Genomic DNA, 19,212 nt, shown 5'->3' with positions numbered 1-19,212 from the left:
ATTTTTTGCCTTTCTCAGCATCCGTTTGTGATTTACAGAACAAAAACAAGTATATTTCTACATGAAAGCCTCATCTTTTGTGGCCTTAGCAGTGTCATTTAAAATCCCAGTTAAAATAGCGACCCTTACGGGCGTCTGGGAGCAGGGCTTTCTCGCTGAGCTCCTCTGCGATCCTGAGCAGGCGAGCGCGGAGTTCGGCTGCAGAGGAGGAGTCCTGAGGGAGCAGGGGAGCGAGGCGCAGCAGGCGAGAGGGCTCCCCTAAACTCTTAAAGTCTTCAGGATACTCCGTGAGCCATGTGCTGAATACTGTGCACACCGCTCTGTGGGGACAGAGAGGGAGAAAAAGAATAAATCAGCAAAACACTGAAGAAAGAAATGAGTCGGATTCACTATTTAGTCACAACATCAAAGACTGGATAGTCTTTTGTTTTTAGCCTCGAACTCCATACCGATCTGACTTTTGAGCACAAAAAAAGTTTCTTACAGGCTGTAGGGGTAAACCAGGTCATCAGGTACCATCTTATACCTTGTAAGTTAAAATAATCATTTACTGATCAATTTTGATTTTGATGGGAGCCAATGAAGAGATGTGTTATATGGGACCTGCATCTGTTTCTGGTCTAATTCCTGGTTGAAGCTGCACTGGTGGAAGCAGATAAACAAGCTGTTGCAGATTGGAATTGATTGAATATATTGATATTTTTCCAAGATGTCTAAAAAGTTGCCAAGAAATCACGCTGTGAAGGGGTTTAGACAAGAAAAGCAGCTTAGAGACGGCTCTATAATTTAGGGGAAACAAAGGATCAAGATTGTGTTTTTTTAACAGATGTTGACTGATTGCCTGCTCACAATACATAATAAAAAAACCCATACACATCCATCAGCGAGTAAGCCTGGGCCAGTAGGACCAAGAACCTCTCTATTAAATCTGTTGCCCCGTCCTTCCAGACAACACAGCCTCCTGTGAGTAAGAAAACACTGAGGGCTTAAATACCCACTATTCTTTACATTAACAAGCCTGGTCACTTTCTGCCCTCCACACTGCCTGAGTTAATAATCTGTAGACTAAGTCAGTTTAGGTTTAGTGCCATTTACTTTTTTTACACTAGTTAGCCAAATAGCAAAATAAAACTTCTGGCCCAACATATAACTTGTCCTCGGCCCATATACTTCCACATCTGGGCAGATTCCAGCTGTTGTTTTCCAGTATTGTTCCAGTATCATTCAGTTATTATAACATTAATTGGTTAAATGACAGAGAATTATCACACAACTCTGCAGTTCCCCTCTGCTTACAGAGCATTTTAGCGCCTTTCAGCTCGTTGTTTTGGCTCTAGCAGCTTCACTGTTTCCACTCAGCCCCATCAACCTTAAATTTAAGCTGCAGTAAGCAGTAAAAACCCAGATGAACCCACTGTACCACCGGCACAGATGGCAGATTGAAAGTTAGCGACTCGCTGGTGAACATAGTGGAGCCAGATATTTTCCTCTGGAGTTAGCAGAGACCAAAAACATGACACCAATGCTAAATGCTAAATGCTAATGTTGCTGTTTCTGCTGTTTCTCGTATCTTCTGATGATGGTCACCGGGTTAATCTTGCTTTATGTTACCGGTTGATTTTGTTTTGATGAAATAGTACCTAACATTTTTTTTTATCATAGTTTGAAATAATAACACTGCCTGGTAATAATAATATTCGACCCAAAACAGAATCAAGAAGCAAAACAGATTTTAGAAGATGTAGTTCTGGCACACAGCTGCACTAAAAGATGTTAAATAGCATTTTCAAAAACTCACTTGTTGAAAGATTGTCTCGTCTGGCTCCTGTCGCTGTCCCCCGGTGGATTCTCCAGTCTGTGAACAGAAAAGAAAAAGTTAGTGGAGGAGAAAAAAACCAAAACACCGGCTTCAAAGGATCATTCAGCTTCAAATATCTGCATCTGCTGCATCAAAAATAATTCTTATGCTTTGTGCTTAACGTATTTATGGTTTGTTTTTCCGAAGATGGTTTTTAGCAAAGGTGCTGTCCTAATGTTTACTGAGCATGCTGGCAGGAAGGAAGTGCACTAAACTGACTCTCTTTTGTGTTGCATCTCCAGAAAACTTTCCAAACAGGTGTTTCATACAAATGCCTCCGTTATATAATAAAGACTTTATAACAGAGCTAAGAGCATTCACAAACAGGTTTTTTGCTTATATTGCCAAGAAAAACACAAAGTTGCAGTTATTTCAAACCACCACACAGGTGCATCCTGAAATGTGAAGTGTCTCTGAATTAAGTGATGCCATTAATCTAGGAGCTGCTGTTTAACTGAGACTCAGCTTGAAAACAAAAGCTAAAGCTAAATTAACACCTGCTTTTATTGTGAAAAGGGAAATTAGTTTTGCCCACTCTAATGTGAACATTTAAATTCAATTTAATTTTCTGCTGCTAGTGGTCTCTCAGTCAAAACAATAACAAGTTTGGTGATGCTGTGAAGTCATATTGGAATCATGGGAGCTCTTAACTATCGTTGCGGTTACTGAATAATTATCACTGAATAAAGCAGTTTTATGTCAAAAATCAGTTTTTCTCTGACACTGTTTGGCCGACACAGGAGTGGACTTGAAGGTGCTGTAACATTTTTTCAGCTTGTAAATATAGAACATAGGTCAGGCTGTTTTTAGACATTGTAAAGCAGAAAAGTCACACATCACACCTTTTACTGCCTTTAGCATTTTAGCCCCACAGATAGGCTGCCGAAGGATCATTTTCCATCTGGCACCAACTGTTTACCTAAGTTTCCATGTAGCTTATAAAACATCTTAACATCTACATGATATATGGGCATTCATGGCCCCCGGATCACTTTGGTGATCCTCTGACTTTTTTCTCAATGAGTTTGACATTTGGGGTTATGAGCATGATATACAAACTATAATGGACGGACTGCCATGAAATTTAGTGCATTCATGTTCCCCCACTGGATGAAATGAAAAACTTTGGTGATCTATTAACTCATCTTCAAAATTTGATATATATTAAATACTTTGAATTACAACCAAATGACTGACATTCCCATAAGCCTCATCTATGATTGCTAATTAGCAAAACTTCATTATACCTGTTAGACAGCAGCATAGTAGGATTGTCAGTGTAAGCGTTTGAGCATTTAGCTCAAAGCAGCGCTGTGCCTCAGTACAGCCTCACAGAGCTGCTAGCATGCCTGCAGTTTCTTTGTCTTGTTATATGAGATTTGTTCCTCCGATTTAGCAGGAGCCGAGTTGGCACAGGCTGTCTGAAATTCTCCATTCACTTTCTGTCTTCCTCCAACCAAACTCCCACTGGACAGGATCAGTCTGAGATTTCACAGCTTCAAACTGAGCAAATCCAGCCAGACAGGAAACTGACAGCTGCTGTGGCTGCTGTGCTTCAGTGCACCTGGAAATGCTATCACAACAGTTGTTTTCTCTTTTTTTTGTCTTTTTTTAAAACTCTCCAAATTCCCTTACCAGACAGAAAAAAACTACTACAACACAAACATTGTGCTGATAAGAAGTGAAAGTCTTTGTTACCTGTCTGTGAGGATGTCCAGCACTCTGTCTGTGGAGGTGAAGGAGCGGTAGGTGGAGAGGAAGATGGTGATGAACGAGGAGTCTCCCATAGAAAAGGAGTGCAGGAGGTGGAGCACCAGCTTCTCCTCTGTGCCTGCTTTCACACACTGGGAGCGGGAACCTGCTGACTGGAGGGAGCCAGGAAGGAAAGAGAAAGGAAGCCACTGTTTGTTCATCTTTCTCAGTCAGCCAAATCAGTCACATACTGTATATGTCTTACCATTGGACTGGTGGGGCCTGCATGCTGCTGTTTGACCACCACTGTGTAGATCACTCCATCCTCCTCTTCCTCCACCACAGTGGACTGTAGAGCAGAGACCACAAGTTAAGACGGTTAATTTACATGCTGATGCTACTGATTCCGCACATTACATTGAACTAACTAGCGTTACACTGTCAGACTGTATCATTAAAATAATGATTGAGATTTCATCTGTTCTACCCCATATCCATGTATGCATTAATAAAGGCATAAAATCAAGCTACTTTGAACTCATTTCTCACATGCTACAGCACATGGAGCTCGAGAAATCCAGTTTTAGCCTGACACAGTTACCCTGTTTTCTACTGGCTCAGTGTTTTGTGCATGTTGCAATGTGCAGCACAGCCGGCCTTACCAGATCCAGAGGACAGTACCAGGTAGTCTTCATCGGTGAGGGCTCTGCCTAAGGAGGAGGGACACACAATACAGGCAAACGTAAATAACTTGCTTTTCTTATTAGAAAATAGGCGTGAATCAGCAGGAAAGCAACACATCACATAATATGATGTATAGTCCGGTCACCTTAGTATGAAGGCAAACTCATCCTGACCCACAAACATAGACTCCATGTGCACCTCAGTCAGGAGTCACACAGTGTTTATGTATAAGTCTTTATTTCTCAAGAAAAACGCAAAACATATTCAAATTTGTATATTAGACATAATTTTGTTTTTGCTCCCCAAAGGCAATCCTGCACCTCTCACTGTGCAAATGTTTCTAAGTGCTACACAAAAACAACTGGACTCGCTTGAGGCCTTAACCATTAGGCTCAATTAATAGGGCTGGTTAATCAAATCATAATCGACCAGTTTTAGATTATTGCTCAGCTTGGTTGAGCTCTTGTTGAAGCAATCCAGCATTGTGCGTGCCAACCACACAAGCACATAAACCACAAAAACACCTAGATAAAGAGGAAAAATGGATATTAAACCACAACATACTCTCATATGCCACAATTCTTATTTACCAGGATGCTCGGATGGTTAATTCTAAACTTTCTTGCAGACTTAAAACCACTTAATCCACCCAGTATTCCTGCAAAGTGATATGAATAGCTAAATACTGACACACACAGTTCTTTGACTGCAGTCTCCCGTCACGTTACACACAGCAGATGATGACTCACAGCGCTTCAACAGAGAGGAGGAGAGAATACAGTGACATGCGGTAGCGCTCCAGAGGCATTTGAATACTGTCAACGCAGCCACAGAGATAAGAGCCTGGTGACGCTTTGCTGCTAAACAACTGCTAATATTATAAGCCAGACGTTTTTCACGTCTCTTTAAATGCCAGTGGTGGAAAGTAACTAAGCACAATTACTCAGGTGCTGTAGCTGAGGTACTTCACTCGAGTATTTCTATTCTGTACAAGGTTATACTCCTGATCTTTTTACTGCATTGCATTCATTTGACAGGTGGATCTGACTAGTTACTTTACAGATTATGATTTTACATTAAAATTAACATATTATAAGCTTATAAACCAGTGGTTCCACTGGTTTTTTTTTTGGCTTGTGAGCCCTTGAAAAAAAGCAGCAAGCAAACACTGGGCTAAACAACTCTAAAAAACTCAATACAGCAGTGAAATAAGTCCACATCAACCAGCTACTTAAACATCTTATAATATAATATGTAAAAATATTTCAATAACATGGGCTATTATTCTGCAGAATGATAAACTTTAAGTTCCTGTTGTTGTTAATACTTCTGCACTTTACTCAAGTCAGATTTTGGATGCAGGGCTTTTACTTGTAATGGAGCATTTTTACATTGTAGTACAAATAAGTATATTTATATTTACACCTGAGTTAAAAATGTAAAATCAGCATCTGGGGCATCCAAACTGATACAGGCATGTTTCGCTGATGAGAAGAAAATCTTCAACAGCATCAAGAAACATGAATAATTTAGATCCAGACGCTGTCTAATGGTGGTTTTTACAATAAATGCTGCTGTCAACTAATTTGAGAATGACAGTTGCTTCCATTCTCATGCTGTGAATTACTGGCAGTGGGTGGGGCTGCTCTTTTGTTTACATACCCTGTAGATCACAGATCTACAGGGTATGTGTGCGTTAAACTACTACACCAATCCACCACTTTACACTTTACGTGACACTGACGATTTCGCAACTGTGAATCTTTCCATACTAAAATATGCACGGGTAAAACACAGAGTGGAGTCATCCTGGGTGTCTGGTGAAATCTCCAGACAAGCTGAGATGGTTCATTTCTCGTCGTGAGTCAACATTTCTGAATGAAAAAAAAAAACAAAACACATGAGCAACACCTTGGGAACATACTCAAGACAAATACACCAAAACACAACATCATCTAAACCCTTTTCATTCTTAATCAGCTTCACAAAATAAAATCAAGCACAATAATGATCTGCCTTTCATTTTCATTCATTTTGCATGTACTGACTTGTGAGCTCCCTCACATGCAAATTGACAGTAAGAGCCAAGAAACATATACATCCGCAGAGGTGAAGTGAGCAGTAGCTGCTGCTGTCTGTGGTCTGCTATTCTTCTCTGTTCAACCTGTGGTGTAATTAGCTGTACTAAGCGTGTGTTAGCCTCTTTTAGCCTCTGTCAAATTACCTTGACTTGACTTGATCGAAGGTCAACACTCCAAGCAGGCGCTCCAAAGGAGGAAGCGTTCACAAGGAGAGGGCTGCACTGAATAATATGGTCTGTTTATCAAACCTGTTATTCTGCCTGCCTGTGTGATCTCTACTGTTTCTATGCCGATCTGCCTGTGATTCTATCTTTCCCATGATATAAGCTCATAAACATACATACACATACACACTCACTCACACACAGACAGACAAAAACAAGTTACCTTTCCCTCAGCAAGTCCAGACTGGTAGCAATCCTTAAGCTTCCTGGAAATTTTCAGGATGAAGGTAGAAATGGCAGTTTCATTTTTCCCATTTTCTCTCATCTGTTGTTCCCTCCTTTCTTTCTTTCTTTCTTTCTTTCTTTCTTGAGTTCACCGCCTCTTATTTCACTATCGGTTGACCTAGCTATGTATGTTTATGTCCTCACCGTTAGCCTTTTCACGTCTTGTGGCTATGGATCACAAAGACACACCTGAGGCAGGAGCTAAGTCCGGCCCCTGCGAGCCTAGTCACACCCATTATACACACACAGACACACACACACACACACACACACAGTACAAACATGGAGATAGGGATAGGCTGTCTTGATAAGACAACACTCATTTTCAGTGAGTCACTTTTTACACAGTAGCCCATATACATATCAAAACCTAACATACAGACACACACAAATGAAGGCCCTCATTGGCAGACACATGCATGGGCACTTGCCTGCATACACACACACAAACACACACACACACACACACTGAGAGACAAAGCCCTGAAGCTATTTCCAGAACAATACCCCTTCTCTTTCAATCTCTCCTCTGTGCTCTCCTGCTCTCTTTTGCTTTGTAGATGACCTTCCCATGCAGACAAACCAGTTTGGCCGAGTATCCTGTTTAATACAGCGCTACCCAAAGCAACAATTAACCACAATCTGAGAAGAGGCAGACGTTGGACAGCCTTCATACTGTATTTTCATTCAGTGCCCAGCAGTAAGATTCCTGTGGTCTTGTAACGAGAGGTAATAAATGTTCAGAGAGCCACTAAACCGGGAGGCAAGCTGTGTTTATTTAAGGGACTAATGACATCACAGAGTGAAGCCATGTTAACTAGGTGGAGACTTTCAGAGCTGTGTATGTGTGAGGGCAGTTTAGTCAGCGAACACACAGCCCAGACTATGGCTGAGGAAAATGTTTAAAGCAATATTAAGTGATTTTTTGGCCAATGTTTACAATATTTATCACCTCATGCAAAGGTTTTTTATTCAGCAGACACATAGCGACATCAGCTTGATCATTAGCTTTAGCATTTGTTTGCAGTCATGTTTCTGTCCACATTGCAGATGTATTATGTCCAATATTCACTCTACTTTTACATCTGTTTTTGGTCTCCACCAGCTCCTGAAAAAATGGCTCATTAGAGGCTAAATACTTTAATATGTTCACTAAGTAGCTGCTAGCTTTGCCTGTGGGTAGGTAGTAACCCGGTTTATCGGGCTGTATGGTTGGAAACAGGTTTGAAAGGAGTGGTGAGACTGAATCAAAGCGAAGTTGCAGACCGTAATGCAGAGCTAATAGATGATGCACTGCAGAGTCGGGTGAAACTCTGTGCATTCATCACTGCACATGATGCATTTCACAACACGTAGTTATTTGACAAATACTTAATATAAAAATATTGATTAGCACAGATCCTGAAGTCAGGTCCTCCAGATAGATAGATACTAAGAGTGTGCAAAATAAAAAATACATAAGTTGGGGAAAAAAATGTAAAATGCTACTTGCACATCTCTGAGTATTGTGAGTAGTCTGCTAATGTCTGGTATAAGGTTCATTACTCATCCTGAGAAGCCAGGCTACACACCCAGTAAACTGTATTTACTCTGACTTATAACAGGCTATTTGCAAGTCTAACATCACCTATTATTAGACCCTACTAGACACAACCTGTAAAATATCTGTTTATTTTAAGTCCTTACATTAAACTCTGTATTTTACAATGTAAAACAGTAGGCCTACATATCGAAAACTCACTGATGCAAATCCACTCTAAACTATTTAGCTGTCAGAAATAGTCTATCAGAATGTATCTTGTTTTATATTTATGTCTTGGAGTTGATCACTTTGACAAGAAGATGCAAAAAAAGATCCTGTAAGCTATATAACTGCAAAAACTATTCTGTAAACTGGCAGTTATGGCTGGGAGTAGAAATTAAATAATGCAAGTCTTAATGCAATAAGAGAGAACAGATAATAACATTACAAATAAAAACCTGGTTCAGCATGTTTCCCTGTTTCAGTTTGCTTAAACCACCTCAGTCTGACATGAAGAAGGAGTGATAAAGAAGCACATAAGAATTAGAAATGTTGCATAGATGCATGCTTACAGGGTGCAGACTTGACAGCTGACAAGTCTCACTGAGAATTGTATAAATATCTAGTTTATACATAAGACAGTATTACTTCCCCTGAGGCACAGTCTTACTGCTTACTTTTAAAAAGTGGAAGTGATTTCTAGCTCTCACTCATCACTTGTCTGGCCTTCAGTGTGTTAGCGTAATGATCCTGTGGACCTTTATCACAGACACGAAGGAAACTATAGCCCTTCTCTCTTATTTCCTTGTTCCCGATGAAGCTGGTATATTGAGATACTTGAGATAAAAGTATATTCAGTGGAGCGTCAATTGAGTTTGCCTTGTGAAACCGGGCTGAATCTGGGTCAGAGAAACCAGCCTTTAGTGTGGAGAAACTTTTTAAAGCATGTGTAATTTGGAGTTCAGCTGCCTCAAAGGCTGGTGGATAAGGATCATGATCATAGACCACAGTGGTGGGTGGTGTGAGTTGATTATTAATAAAAATAAAAGGACTCTGCAGCTGCTATTCATGAATCTCCTGATTTTTTTATTTTACTTTATCAAAACCAGTGTTAGTTTTTTCAATATGAACCTTGTTGTTTATGTTCTTTGCAAGATCTTCACTTAGAGCCCTAAGCTCTCCTTTTTCTTAAAGTTCCCCCACCCCCAGCTGCATGCAGGAAGTACATAATAAGTGGAGACAAACACAGGAAGCAGGACGTGCTGTCGTGTTGCAAAGTTATTTTTCTTCCCTTCTCCTTCCATCACAAGTTGAGGTTAAGTCAAGCTCTCCTCCTTAACAATTACATCAGCTATTGGAGGGCACCAGAAAAGTTGGCAGGAAGCCGACTCTCCATTCTGACCCCCGCAGTCTCAAAAAACAACCAGTTCCAACTTTTTTCCTTAAATAAATCCATGTAGTCACGCTTCCGCTGTGCCAAAAAGCTTTGACTTTGAACAAGTACACGCCCTTATTTACAACCTTACACAAGCCTTTCCTCCAAACAGGGGGTCATAAATACATCTTCTGAAACTTTATTTAAAGATAACCATTGTTTTTTTGAGTGGTCCCCAACCCCGACCCCTTCCTTCCTATCTTTCTCTCAGCTCCTCTTCTCACGCTTTCATCTATGTATCCCCTGGTGCCTGTTATCTACTCTCTTTCAAGTAAAACTCTGTGGCATTCAGGTCAAAGCTGCTCTATTTCCCTTGAAGGAAAAAAATCTTCCCTCAGATATGATTACTCCGTTAGATATCATCAGTCTGTGATGTTCAGCAACTTAGCTTATAGGGAATAGTTGACTTTGTGGTGTGCAAACTTTGACTGAACCTGGCACCTCTAATTCCACTTTAGTGACTGATTTCCAACTGTGAAATTGTCCAGATAACAGGCATTAACTCTGTCCTGTCAGTCAGAGGTTTGTTCATGGGCATGGTAACTAACTAGCCAGCCAGACAATGTATGAACATTGTGCAACATGTGGTCAAAAGAATGTGGACAACCAAAAAAAAGTATGTGTATGTGTATTCAAATTTTACACCTGTTTGAGGATCTCTTTTGAAAACCATGGGCATTAATATGCTGCTGTAACAGCCTCCTCTCTTTTGGGAGGCTTTTCTACCAGATGTTGGAACATGGCTGCAGGGATTTGCTCCTACAACAACATTTAGTGAAATCAGCCACTGTTGCTGGCTGATAATGAACACCAGTATGCCTTTACTCCGTCTGAAATGCTGGTCGGATGATGAAATAGCTCCAGGAACTGGCTCCTCCTCCCCAACACCTTTCTGGCATCACAAGGGGTGGATCTGTGTCCAGCAATTTCTGTAACTTTCCAAAACTGACAATCGCAGCTACAGAGCAAGATTTAAACGTCTCTCTCAGGCGCTCTTATTTGCATTGCTTACACAACTATTGTTCTCACTTTTCATGCGACCAGCTGAGCGTAACTCTATGAATGTCTTTGAGGAGAGACGGCCTGAAAATATGCACCATTATTACCATATTTCACCCCCCCCTCTCTATGACAGACAGCTTTTCACCCTGCCTTTGAGTGTGGTTGTTCAGAACAGCTATAGACACATTTGAAAGAGGATAACCTGGGACTCACAGTCAGTGTTCCAGTTCGTGCCAAAGGTGTTGCATGGGGTTCAGTCAGGGTTCTGTGCAGGCCAGTAAAACTAGGAAAACCACTTCTTTATCTACCTGGCACTGTCATGTGAAAAAGAAAAAGCCCTAACTGCTGCCAAAAAATTGAAGGCACCATTTTGACTAAAACATCCTTCTCTTTATCTCACCATTTTGCCTTCAATGAAATAAAAGGTCCCGTTCCATGCCATTAAAAACAGCCCCAGACCTCATGGTAACAAAAGTATCTGTCCACATACTTTTGTTCATGTAGTGTATCTAAAGCTGCCTTCAAACAGAACACAAGAGGTTATATTTTTGTCATGGGAAGTCAGACAATGTGCTTCACAGTCAAATGGTTTAATTCATGAGAACAGCAACTAAGACGCTGATAACAAAAACTGACTTGGGCTGAAATAACCTGTCTTTGCTGCATTTGCATATTATGTTTAATAAAAAAAGAAAGAAAAGTTTGGATGTAGAAAATAAAAGAAAGAAGTAATGTCATGAAGTAAGGTGCTCAAACTATTTGAAAACCATTTCACAACTCATACACTCTGACCTGTCAGAAATGTTCTGCTATTGTGTGGTGAATACCACATTGAAAGAAGCTGGGCCCCTTTTTGGTCCTTATCTGGTCTATTGAACCAACCTTGACCACATAAACTTGCATTTCTGCTTTCTCTCTGATGACTCTGTTACTGAACATTAATAGAAAATGGTGAGTACTGAGGGAAAACCTTGCTTTTTGTAGAGATGTTCTGATACCATTTCTTAGTATCTTACCAACACAGACTCTGATGCCTTAAATTGTGTAACAGCTGATCCAATAGCAATGTGTTAACAAAAGTATTTTACCAGCTGTATCAGCTGTACTACTCACCCTGTATGGATGTGATACGACTGTTGTCGTTGCTGTATGGCATGGCTTACATTAAACCCTTTGTAAAACATGAACAAATACATGAATACCATAGAATTTCTCTTTTATTAAAGTGGAAACTGCTTATATGGATCAAAAAACTCAGGACAAATTCATTCAATTCAATTCAATTTTATTTCTATAGCGCCAAATCATGCTTTATAAGGTCAAACCTTACTTTATTATAGAGAGAAATCCAACAGTTCCCACAAAGAACAGCACTTGGTGACAGGGGGGAGTAAAAACTCCCTTTAACAGGAAGAAACCTCCAACAGAACCAGGCTCGACAGCCATCTGCCTCGACTGGTCCTATACTGACACTGTTGTAGCCTACTACTGCAAGCTGTCATGTACTGAGCTCTCCGACTTATTTCTCCAACAGTCTCTTGTCTCGGCTAAGTCGCATCACATGACCAGTGCTGTAAAGGCCAGCAAAGCTGCACCGGTTCAAACAGAAACACTCTGTCAAAATGTAGTAATTCTCAATAATTTATAGGTTATAGGTTGAGCTCCAGATAGAACAACATCTGTGTTTGAACCTGGACCTTAGTTCACCTATTAGTGTGTGACTGTTTACCAGAAATCAATTCTTCTTCATCTCTGTTTAACGGTAGTTGCCAGTTGCAGCACAGCACAACTTCCTGTGTAGAGCACTGTTTAAGAGCAGCAAAGAAGAATTTATTTTAGGGAACTCTGCTGTTTTATCTGGGTGTGAAAATATAAAGTTTATTAATACATTAGGTGGTATCAGATCAGTGCATAGAGTCAGATACTCGCTGAATCACAATCCAGTATTTTAGGCAGTCTCATAATCAGAACAACTCTAGATCTTTGATCTCTTCTACTAAATCTATTCTTGCTGCACTTGATATATTTTGATCTGACCTACATTTGGCCACTCATTGTCTTGAAATTGTAAGTTACACCACCAAACAAGAGAATAGGCCTAGAAATACAAAGTACACTGCAAAAGCTGTGTTTAACAATGAAAAATCTCAATCATCATCTCAATCATGTTAATCAATAAAACTAAACCTGAAAACACTCTTATTTTCCCTCATCTTTAAGCTTCATTGTTCACTCCGGGCTGTCACTTCGCTCATCCTGACTCACACATCCAAGTCTCCCTCATTAAAGAATGAGCAAGTGGCCGTATTGGATTCCACTCGACAGACTGTCCTTGGAGACGGCCCGTGATACTGGATACTGTTTATAGGCAGAGCAGGTGTACGCTGCATCGACAAGCTGAACCACCACATAGATTATTTACTGCGAGGTCCACCAGCCACCATGTGACACGAGCACAGAGGAAGTCTGCTCATTCTAACAGACAGTCAGCGCAACTTCTTTTTTTAGCCAAGAGGAGTTTCTCGAGGCTCAGTGTGAAGTAACAAAAAAAAAAAAAAAAAAAAAAGAGTCATGTGCAGGTCATGTGTGAGCGGGGCAAGAGAGTTGACAGTCATGACTCAGTGACAACGTTTTGTTACCAATTTGGCTATTATGGAAGAATTCAGTTTTTTACAACATGAGCAAGAGAGAAGAAATGAATCCAGTCTCAAAATAACAGCCCGACTGCGTGTGAGGCCCGCACGGCGACCACCTGAAAAGGATCTGATAAGGCTCAACGAACCTCACTATCAAGTCACTAAACATTAACAGAGGTGAAGGATCGTGGGAAATTCACCTGTACCATGAACCTTCTAGTTTCCTCTATTTTAGTTCAACTTCAGTCCATGTTGCAGATGTTATTCTGGAGTCATGCATGTCAGTGACAACCTGTGCTCGAGCTGAGAAGCTTACCTGACAAAAAAAACACACTTTTTATGTGGAAGAGTTGAAAAAATAATAATATTCATGAAATTTAAATAAGAGTAAGAGTAAACAGCCAGTGTGCAGCATCATGCTCACAGTGACAATGCTAACATGTTTTCTAATGTTTGCCATGTCACTGTCTTAATTTAGCATGTTAGCATGCTAGCATTTGCTAATTAGCACTAAACAGATGGAAAATATCTTAAGTTTTGCAGGTAGTTGGTAACTGGTTTATTTAAATTTGAAAAATTGATGACCCTTTAGGAAATGTAAAGGGATACTAAAGTTATTGCGATTTATCCTGCAGGGCCATGCTGCTAGCATTACTAAACACTATTGCATAAAACCATGCAATAATCTGTCATCATGCCACTTAACTTTAAAATACTTCACTGGATTAACAAAACTGCAAAACTATCGTGTTATTGCCCTATTTTGGGTCATTATCCCAATATTACCTAATTAATTTTCATCTATTTGAATGGTTGACTTCATTCAGTTTATAAAATATCAGCATTTTGTGGTGGAAAAGCAGAAACAACATACACATGACGCCATCTTTACCTCTCACTGTCTGTCTGAATCACACGTCTTTATTCCCCCTGGGTTTTCTGAAAACCAGCCGACCACATCTGCTGTTTATTCAAGAAACTGGTAGCTGAACGCAGCTCGCGTGGATTCTTGGAGGACTCTAAATGCTGTTAGCTGTGATAGCCAGGGGAGCCATGATGAATGAAAAGTTCTCCTAATTCCCTCTCAGCTCCATCAGATGACTTTATTGTGTGAACATAAGAAAAACTAACAGCCCTATTAAGATCTTCACAGAGCAAAGCTGTGAGAAATGCTACCACTCTCTCCCACACCACGCTTACAACTGAAAGCTCAAGCGACAAAATGACAGATGTGTTTCACTGAGGCAAAAGGAAAAAACACTCACCTGTGAAGTTTCCAATTCATCGCTGCCGCTCCCCCTCCGTGATTGGTGGCTCGGAGTGTTGCCGTCAGGTGGTAAAGGCCGGTAGCCAATGAGAGGCACGTCGCTTGACTCCACCCCCGGCAGGTCATAACCACCTGTTCGCATGTTACGGGGGAGCATGGTGCCAGCTGCCGCAGACGGGAAGAGCACGGGAAAATAAGTGTTTAATGGTCTCTTAAGCAGCTGTTCAAGCAAAACATCTTGAGAGTTGTGATAAAGCAACTGCAACATTTAAAGTTTATTCTTCTGCTATTATTATATTACCTTGTATTTCTTATCGAGATGCCCTTTTATGATACACTATGTTTTATATAGAGTACTTTGAATCACCTTGTTGTTGAAAGGGGCTAGTTGAAAGGGGGAAGATAAAGAAGGGTTATGATCACATTATAGCCCAACTAGTACAGAAATGATTGTAATTAACATTATTTTCGTGATTATTTGTTTTGTCTCTATAACATCAGAAAACAGTTAAAATGCTCAACAATGTCCAAGGAAAAGTCATGAAATGTCTTGTTTTGTCTGACCTACAGCCCCAACCCAAGGATATTCAATTTGCTTTATTGTTAATAGCATAAAATATTCTTTTTTTAAGAAGCTTAAACAAGATGATTAAATTTTACACTTAAAAATTACTTAAATAATAAATCAATGATCAAAATAGCTGACAAATAATTTCCTGTCAATCAACTAATCAATTAATTGGCTAAATGACGTCACTTAACATTGTATAGCCACATTAAATTCGTTGTACGAGTGCCTGTCTGTACTCTGAACCTGCCAAAGATCAGTGTCAGGAGCTGTACTTCGGCAAACATTGTAAAAACATAACTTTTAATGAAAAGGAAACCAGAAGTTACTGCTAACACAGAGGCCATTTCATAGTTGATTTGTTTAAACACACTCATTGTGCCCCACAGCAGGTCAGAATTTGCATTGCACCCCCTCCCCACCCCCCCACCCCTCCTTCTTCCATTTCCCTTTCCCCTCTTTGGCATTTGGATTGCCATGAAGATAAACATCTAGTAAACACTGCTTCAGGAAGAGAGGTGCAGGACAGAGAGAGATAGAGGGAGGTTGATCCAGGATAAGCCTTGTGGACTTGTAAACCATGCAGCCACACTGTGATGCCACCCTGAACATTATTATACTGAAACCAGTTTGTCTGTGAGCAAAATATGCAGAACGGTTGTCGGTTTGCTGCCGTTAAATAAAAACTCTGTGGGATCAATCAGACAGCCTGCTAACATTTTGGTCCATGTGAAAATGACCTTCGAGCAAGGTGCTGGACCCCTGTCCGCTCTCACAGCTCCGGATGAGACAGAGCAGCAGCTGAAAAGCCTCAAGTGTGTTATAAAAATGTGCTGGCGCTCTCAACTTTCCATTGTGCTCTTGTCTTGGACTCCTGCAACACTGAAGCATTTGTGCAATTTACTTTCTCTTATGTGATCATTTATCTTTGCTGTAGGTTTTGTACTTTTGCTCATTATACTCTTGCTTACAAAAGAGGATGAGAGAGAGAGAGCGCACACACAGGCCTGCAGCGAAAACAAGTCATAAACAGTGCAGTTTACTCCCTGACCAACGGCTATGCATGAGTCTGAATGCCTGCTATTCAGTGGCTCCGACCAAAGCAAACAGAACACATATGACTGAGGTACAGACATACAGCTGTAACTAGGTTACGGTTAAGTCACACCCCATAATGCTCCTTTTTCTGTTCAGTAAATGCAGCCATAGGGTGGTGCTGCAGTTCCATCCAGTCCTGATGACAGCATCTGTCACAGTGTAGGCTGGAGGATGAGGATAAAGTCTGACAGTGTGAGGCCTGTAAAAGTTTGTGCGTGCTGACGCTCCTCTATTATAAAGACACACCAGTGTGACACATGATGACATTTGCTTCCTACTGAGTCATTCTGTGACATAAAGGCCGCGGACATTTACACACACACACACACACATAAAAAGAGCGACTAAAACAGAGGAAGAGAAATGAAGGAAGCTGTAACTGAACTTACTGATGGCCTCGTGTCATCGGCTGCGGTCGGCTGGACTCCTGCAGCTGTGGGTGACCGCTGGCGCGACGGGGACGAGGCTCAGCTGTGCAGAGTCGCACCCATCTGTACCACCGTCACCGACGACGACGACAAGGGAGTCTCCGTCCTCCGCTTCGCACCCCCCCACCCACTCTCTCCCCCCTATCAATGTCTCCACGCCGCTCGTCTGTCCAGCCTTCAGCAGCTGATAGCGCACTTTGGTCTGACTCCCTCCCTCCCTCTCTCTCTCCCTCCCTCTCTCTCCCTCCCTCTCTCTCTCTCCCTCTCTCTCCCTCTCTCTCTCTCTCTCTCTCTCTCTCTCTCTCTCTCCCTGACGTCGCAGTTCCTGTATGTTGTGCTCTCAGTGCTTTGGCAACAGCTCCGTTTCTCTGGGTGGCACCGTGCGAGCAGGGGAGCTCACTGTTCACCAGCCCGGCCACAATGCATCGCTCCTCCGGGGCAGTGAGTCCTCAGGGATCCGCTGGGAGACACACACACACACACACACGCACACACACGCACGCACGCACACACACACACACACACACACGCACGCACGCACACACACGCACGCACGCACACACACACACACACACACACACACACGCACACACACGCACGCACGCACACACACACACACACACACACACACACACGCACGCACGCACACACACACACACACGTACCCTCCTCTGGCCAGCGACAGTCTTTAAAACTACAGTGTAGGTTAAACTCTGTAACCATCACCCTGAGTTAGACCTTAAATCAATTAGAAATGTATAATGTTAATTTAATAAACTTTATTTTCATGTTTATTCCATTTTAAAAGGAAAGTTTTTATACTTATCCTAAACTATCTCAGTCCTAACCTCCAGTCCTGATGCTAAACTTTATATTTTAACTTTAAACCACTGTTACTGTGTCATATATCTAATCTGTGGTGTGGAGGGAGACTGTCCTCTGACTTCTGTCTTCTTAGCCTTGTCTGTCATCCTCTTTGCATTGTCCTGCATATTTGTATCATTGCAACCAAGGCTGCACAAAGTTGTATTATATAATCTAGCTCTTTAAAATTGTGACATATGTAAATGTCACAGTTTTTAATATATTCATATTTTGATTTTGACTTTATCATTTATTTTTGTTTTTTCTATTTTTTTAGCACAGCTGTGTGAGTCTGTGACACAAATAAACCTTTGGATCTTTTGTAATGCGAACCCCAAACCCAACGCTTAATCCTAAACTCAATTGATCCTAATCTTAATTTTTACTCATACAAAACCTAATCTCCAGTTTAGTAATACACTCCCATAAAGATGTGAGATTCACAAGAGATTAAAATAAGATTTTAAAAAAGTCAATGAAACAACAGAGGTCAATATTTCCTGATTTTAGAAATGCTGGATCCTACTTTTCCCTGAATGTAGTTTAATAGCATTTTTAATTAGAGCGCTGTGCCTTCTCTTAAATCCACCTGCAGGCTTCTTGTTCCAAACCCATGATGAGATAACCCTGATGACATCCTCAGGGTATTTTCACAACAATGGAAAGCTCCTCACAGAGCCACAGAAGACATTACCCAACTGTTTTCACAAGCTGTACTTTTCAAGACGTGTAAATCGGTGGTGTGGTGATGAATTACATCAAAATAACGAGTGTGTAAAGAAGTCATCGCTCTGTAATGTACAGACAGGTGACAAATGAAAGGAATAAAATAAATGAGTGCAGAAACAAATCCAGATGCTTCCACGCAGGACAGCAGGCCTCACTGAATAGTTTGATGAGTATGGAAATGATTTGAATCATATGCTTTGGACTTCACAATCACCAAGTGAACACCTAAGGAAAATTTTAGATCCACCACCACATCATCAAAACACCAAATGAGAGAATATCTTCAGGAAGAGTCGTCGTCTCGGAGAATCTAAGACCAGGACCACTGGAGCTGTTCAGGTGGACCAAAACCTGGCTGTGACGCTTTGTGTCGGTTGCGTTGGTTTTGCTTCAGTCCCCAGCTTCACCAGCAGAGATGATCTGAAAATTACAGTATGTGTGCAACTGATTTTCTTTCATCTTGTATCAAACACATATTACTTTTATACAGCTGACTGATAGTTCACCAGTGTGTGTGTGTGTGTGCGTGTGTGTGTGTGTGTATCACGACACTAATCTGAACAGTGTCATGCTTAACTCTCTGAACAATCTTTGATTAATTAGCTGATGCTCTTATCAGGGAGGAGCTGCTGTGACAGAGGACTGGCTGACATTACACATGTTGTTGCCCACCTCCACTGCTGCAGGGATGAATGGTGTGTGGGCCCTCCTGCCTCACTGACTACTGCAGACATCATGTCACTGTGACTACCAAGAGTAATGAATCAGAAAGTGTGATGATGATAAGAAAATCTTTGACAAAAAAGCACTGTGAGTGAAAAATGACCAGAAATAATACAAAGACACATAATATACACGTAACATATTGTGCAAAAATCCTTTCACATTAATGTCATGTT

The 19,212-nt window shown here is 41.1% G+C and overlaps 1 protein-coding gene across 3 annotated transcripts in view; it reads right to left on the bottom strand.

Annotated features, from left to right (window-relative positions):
- Positions 1-16,892, bottom strand: part of rgl2 (ral guanine nucleotide dissociation stimulator-like 2) — a 30,703-nt gene extending 13,811 nt beyond the window's left edge. Inside the window, exons 1-7 of one of the 3 annotated variants that reach the window (XM_071468679.1) lie at positions 16,682-16,892; positions 14,625-14,791; positions 4,213-4,260; positions 3,816-3,899; positions 3,557-3,723; positions 1,799-1,855; positions 130-320 (exon numbers count right to left, since the gene is read on the bottom strand). In XM_071468679.1, the coding sequence (XP_071324780.1) occupies positions 130-320; positions 1,799-1,855; positions 3,557-3,723; positions 3,816-3,899; positions 4,213-4,260; positions 14,625-14,783 (706 nt within the window). In that variant the 5' untranslated portion in view covers positions 14,784-14,791; positions 16,682-16,892. Of the gene's footprint in view, positions 1-129; positions 321-1,798; positions 1,856-3,556; positions 3,724-3,815; positions 3,900-4,212; positions 4,261-6,458; positions 6,480-6,702; positions 6,941-14,624; positions 14,792-16,681 lie in introns of those variants that run through there. The other 2 variants (XM_071468680.1, XM_071468681.1) reach the window with 2 other exon arrangements.
- Positions 16,893-19,212: the final 2,320 nt, after the last annotated feature.

Source organism: Trachinotus anak, unplaced genomic scaffold (assembly GCF_046630095.1).
Source record: "Trachinotus anak isolate AG129_WGS33_773 ecotype Australia unplaced genomic scaffold, CSIRO_AGI_Tana_v1 ptg000032l, whole genome shotgun sequence".
Taxonomy (NCBI): domain Eukaryota; kingdom Metazoa; phylum Chordata; class Actinopteri; order Carangiformes; family Carangidae; genus Trachinotus; species Trachinotus anak.
Note: the sequence above shows the minus strand (reverse complement) of the source record. Positions and strands in the feature narration are given on the sequence as shown.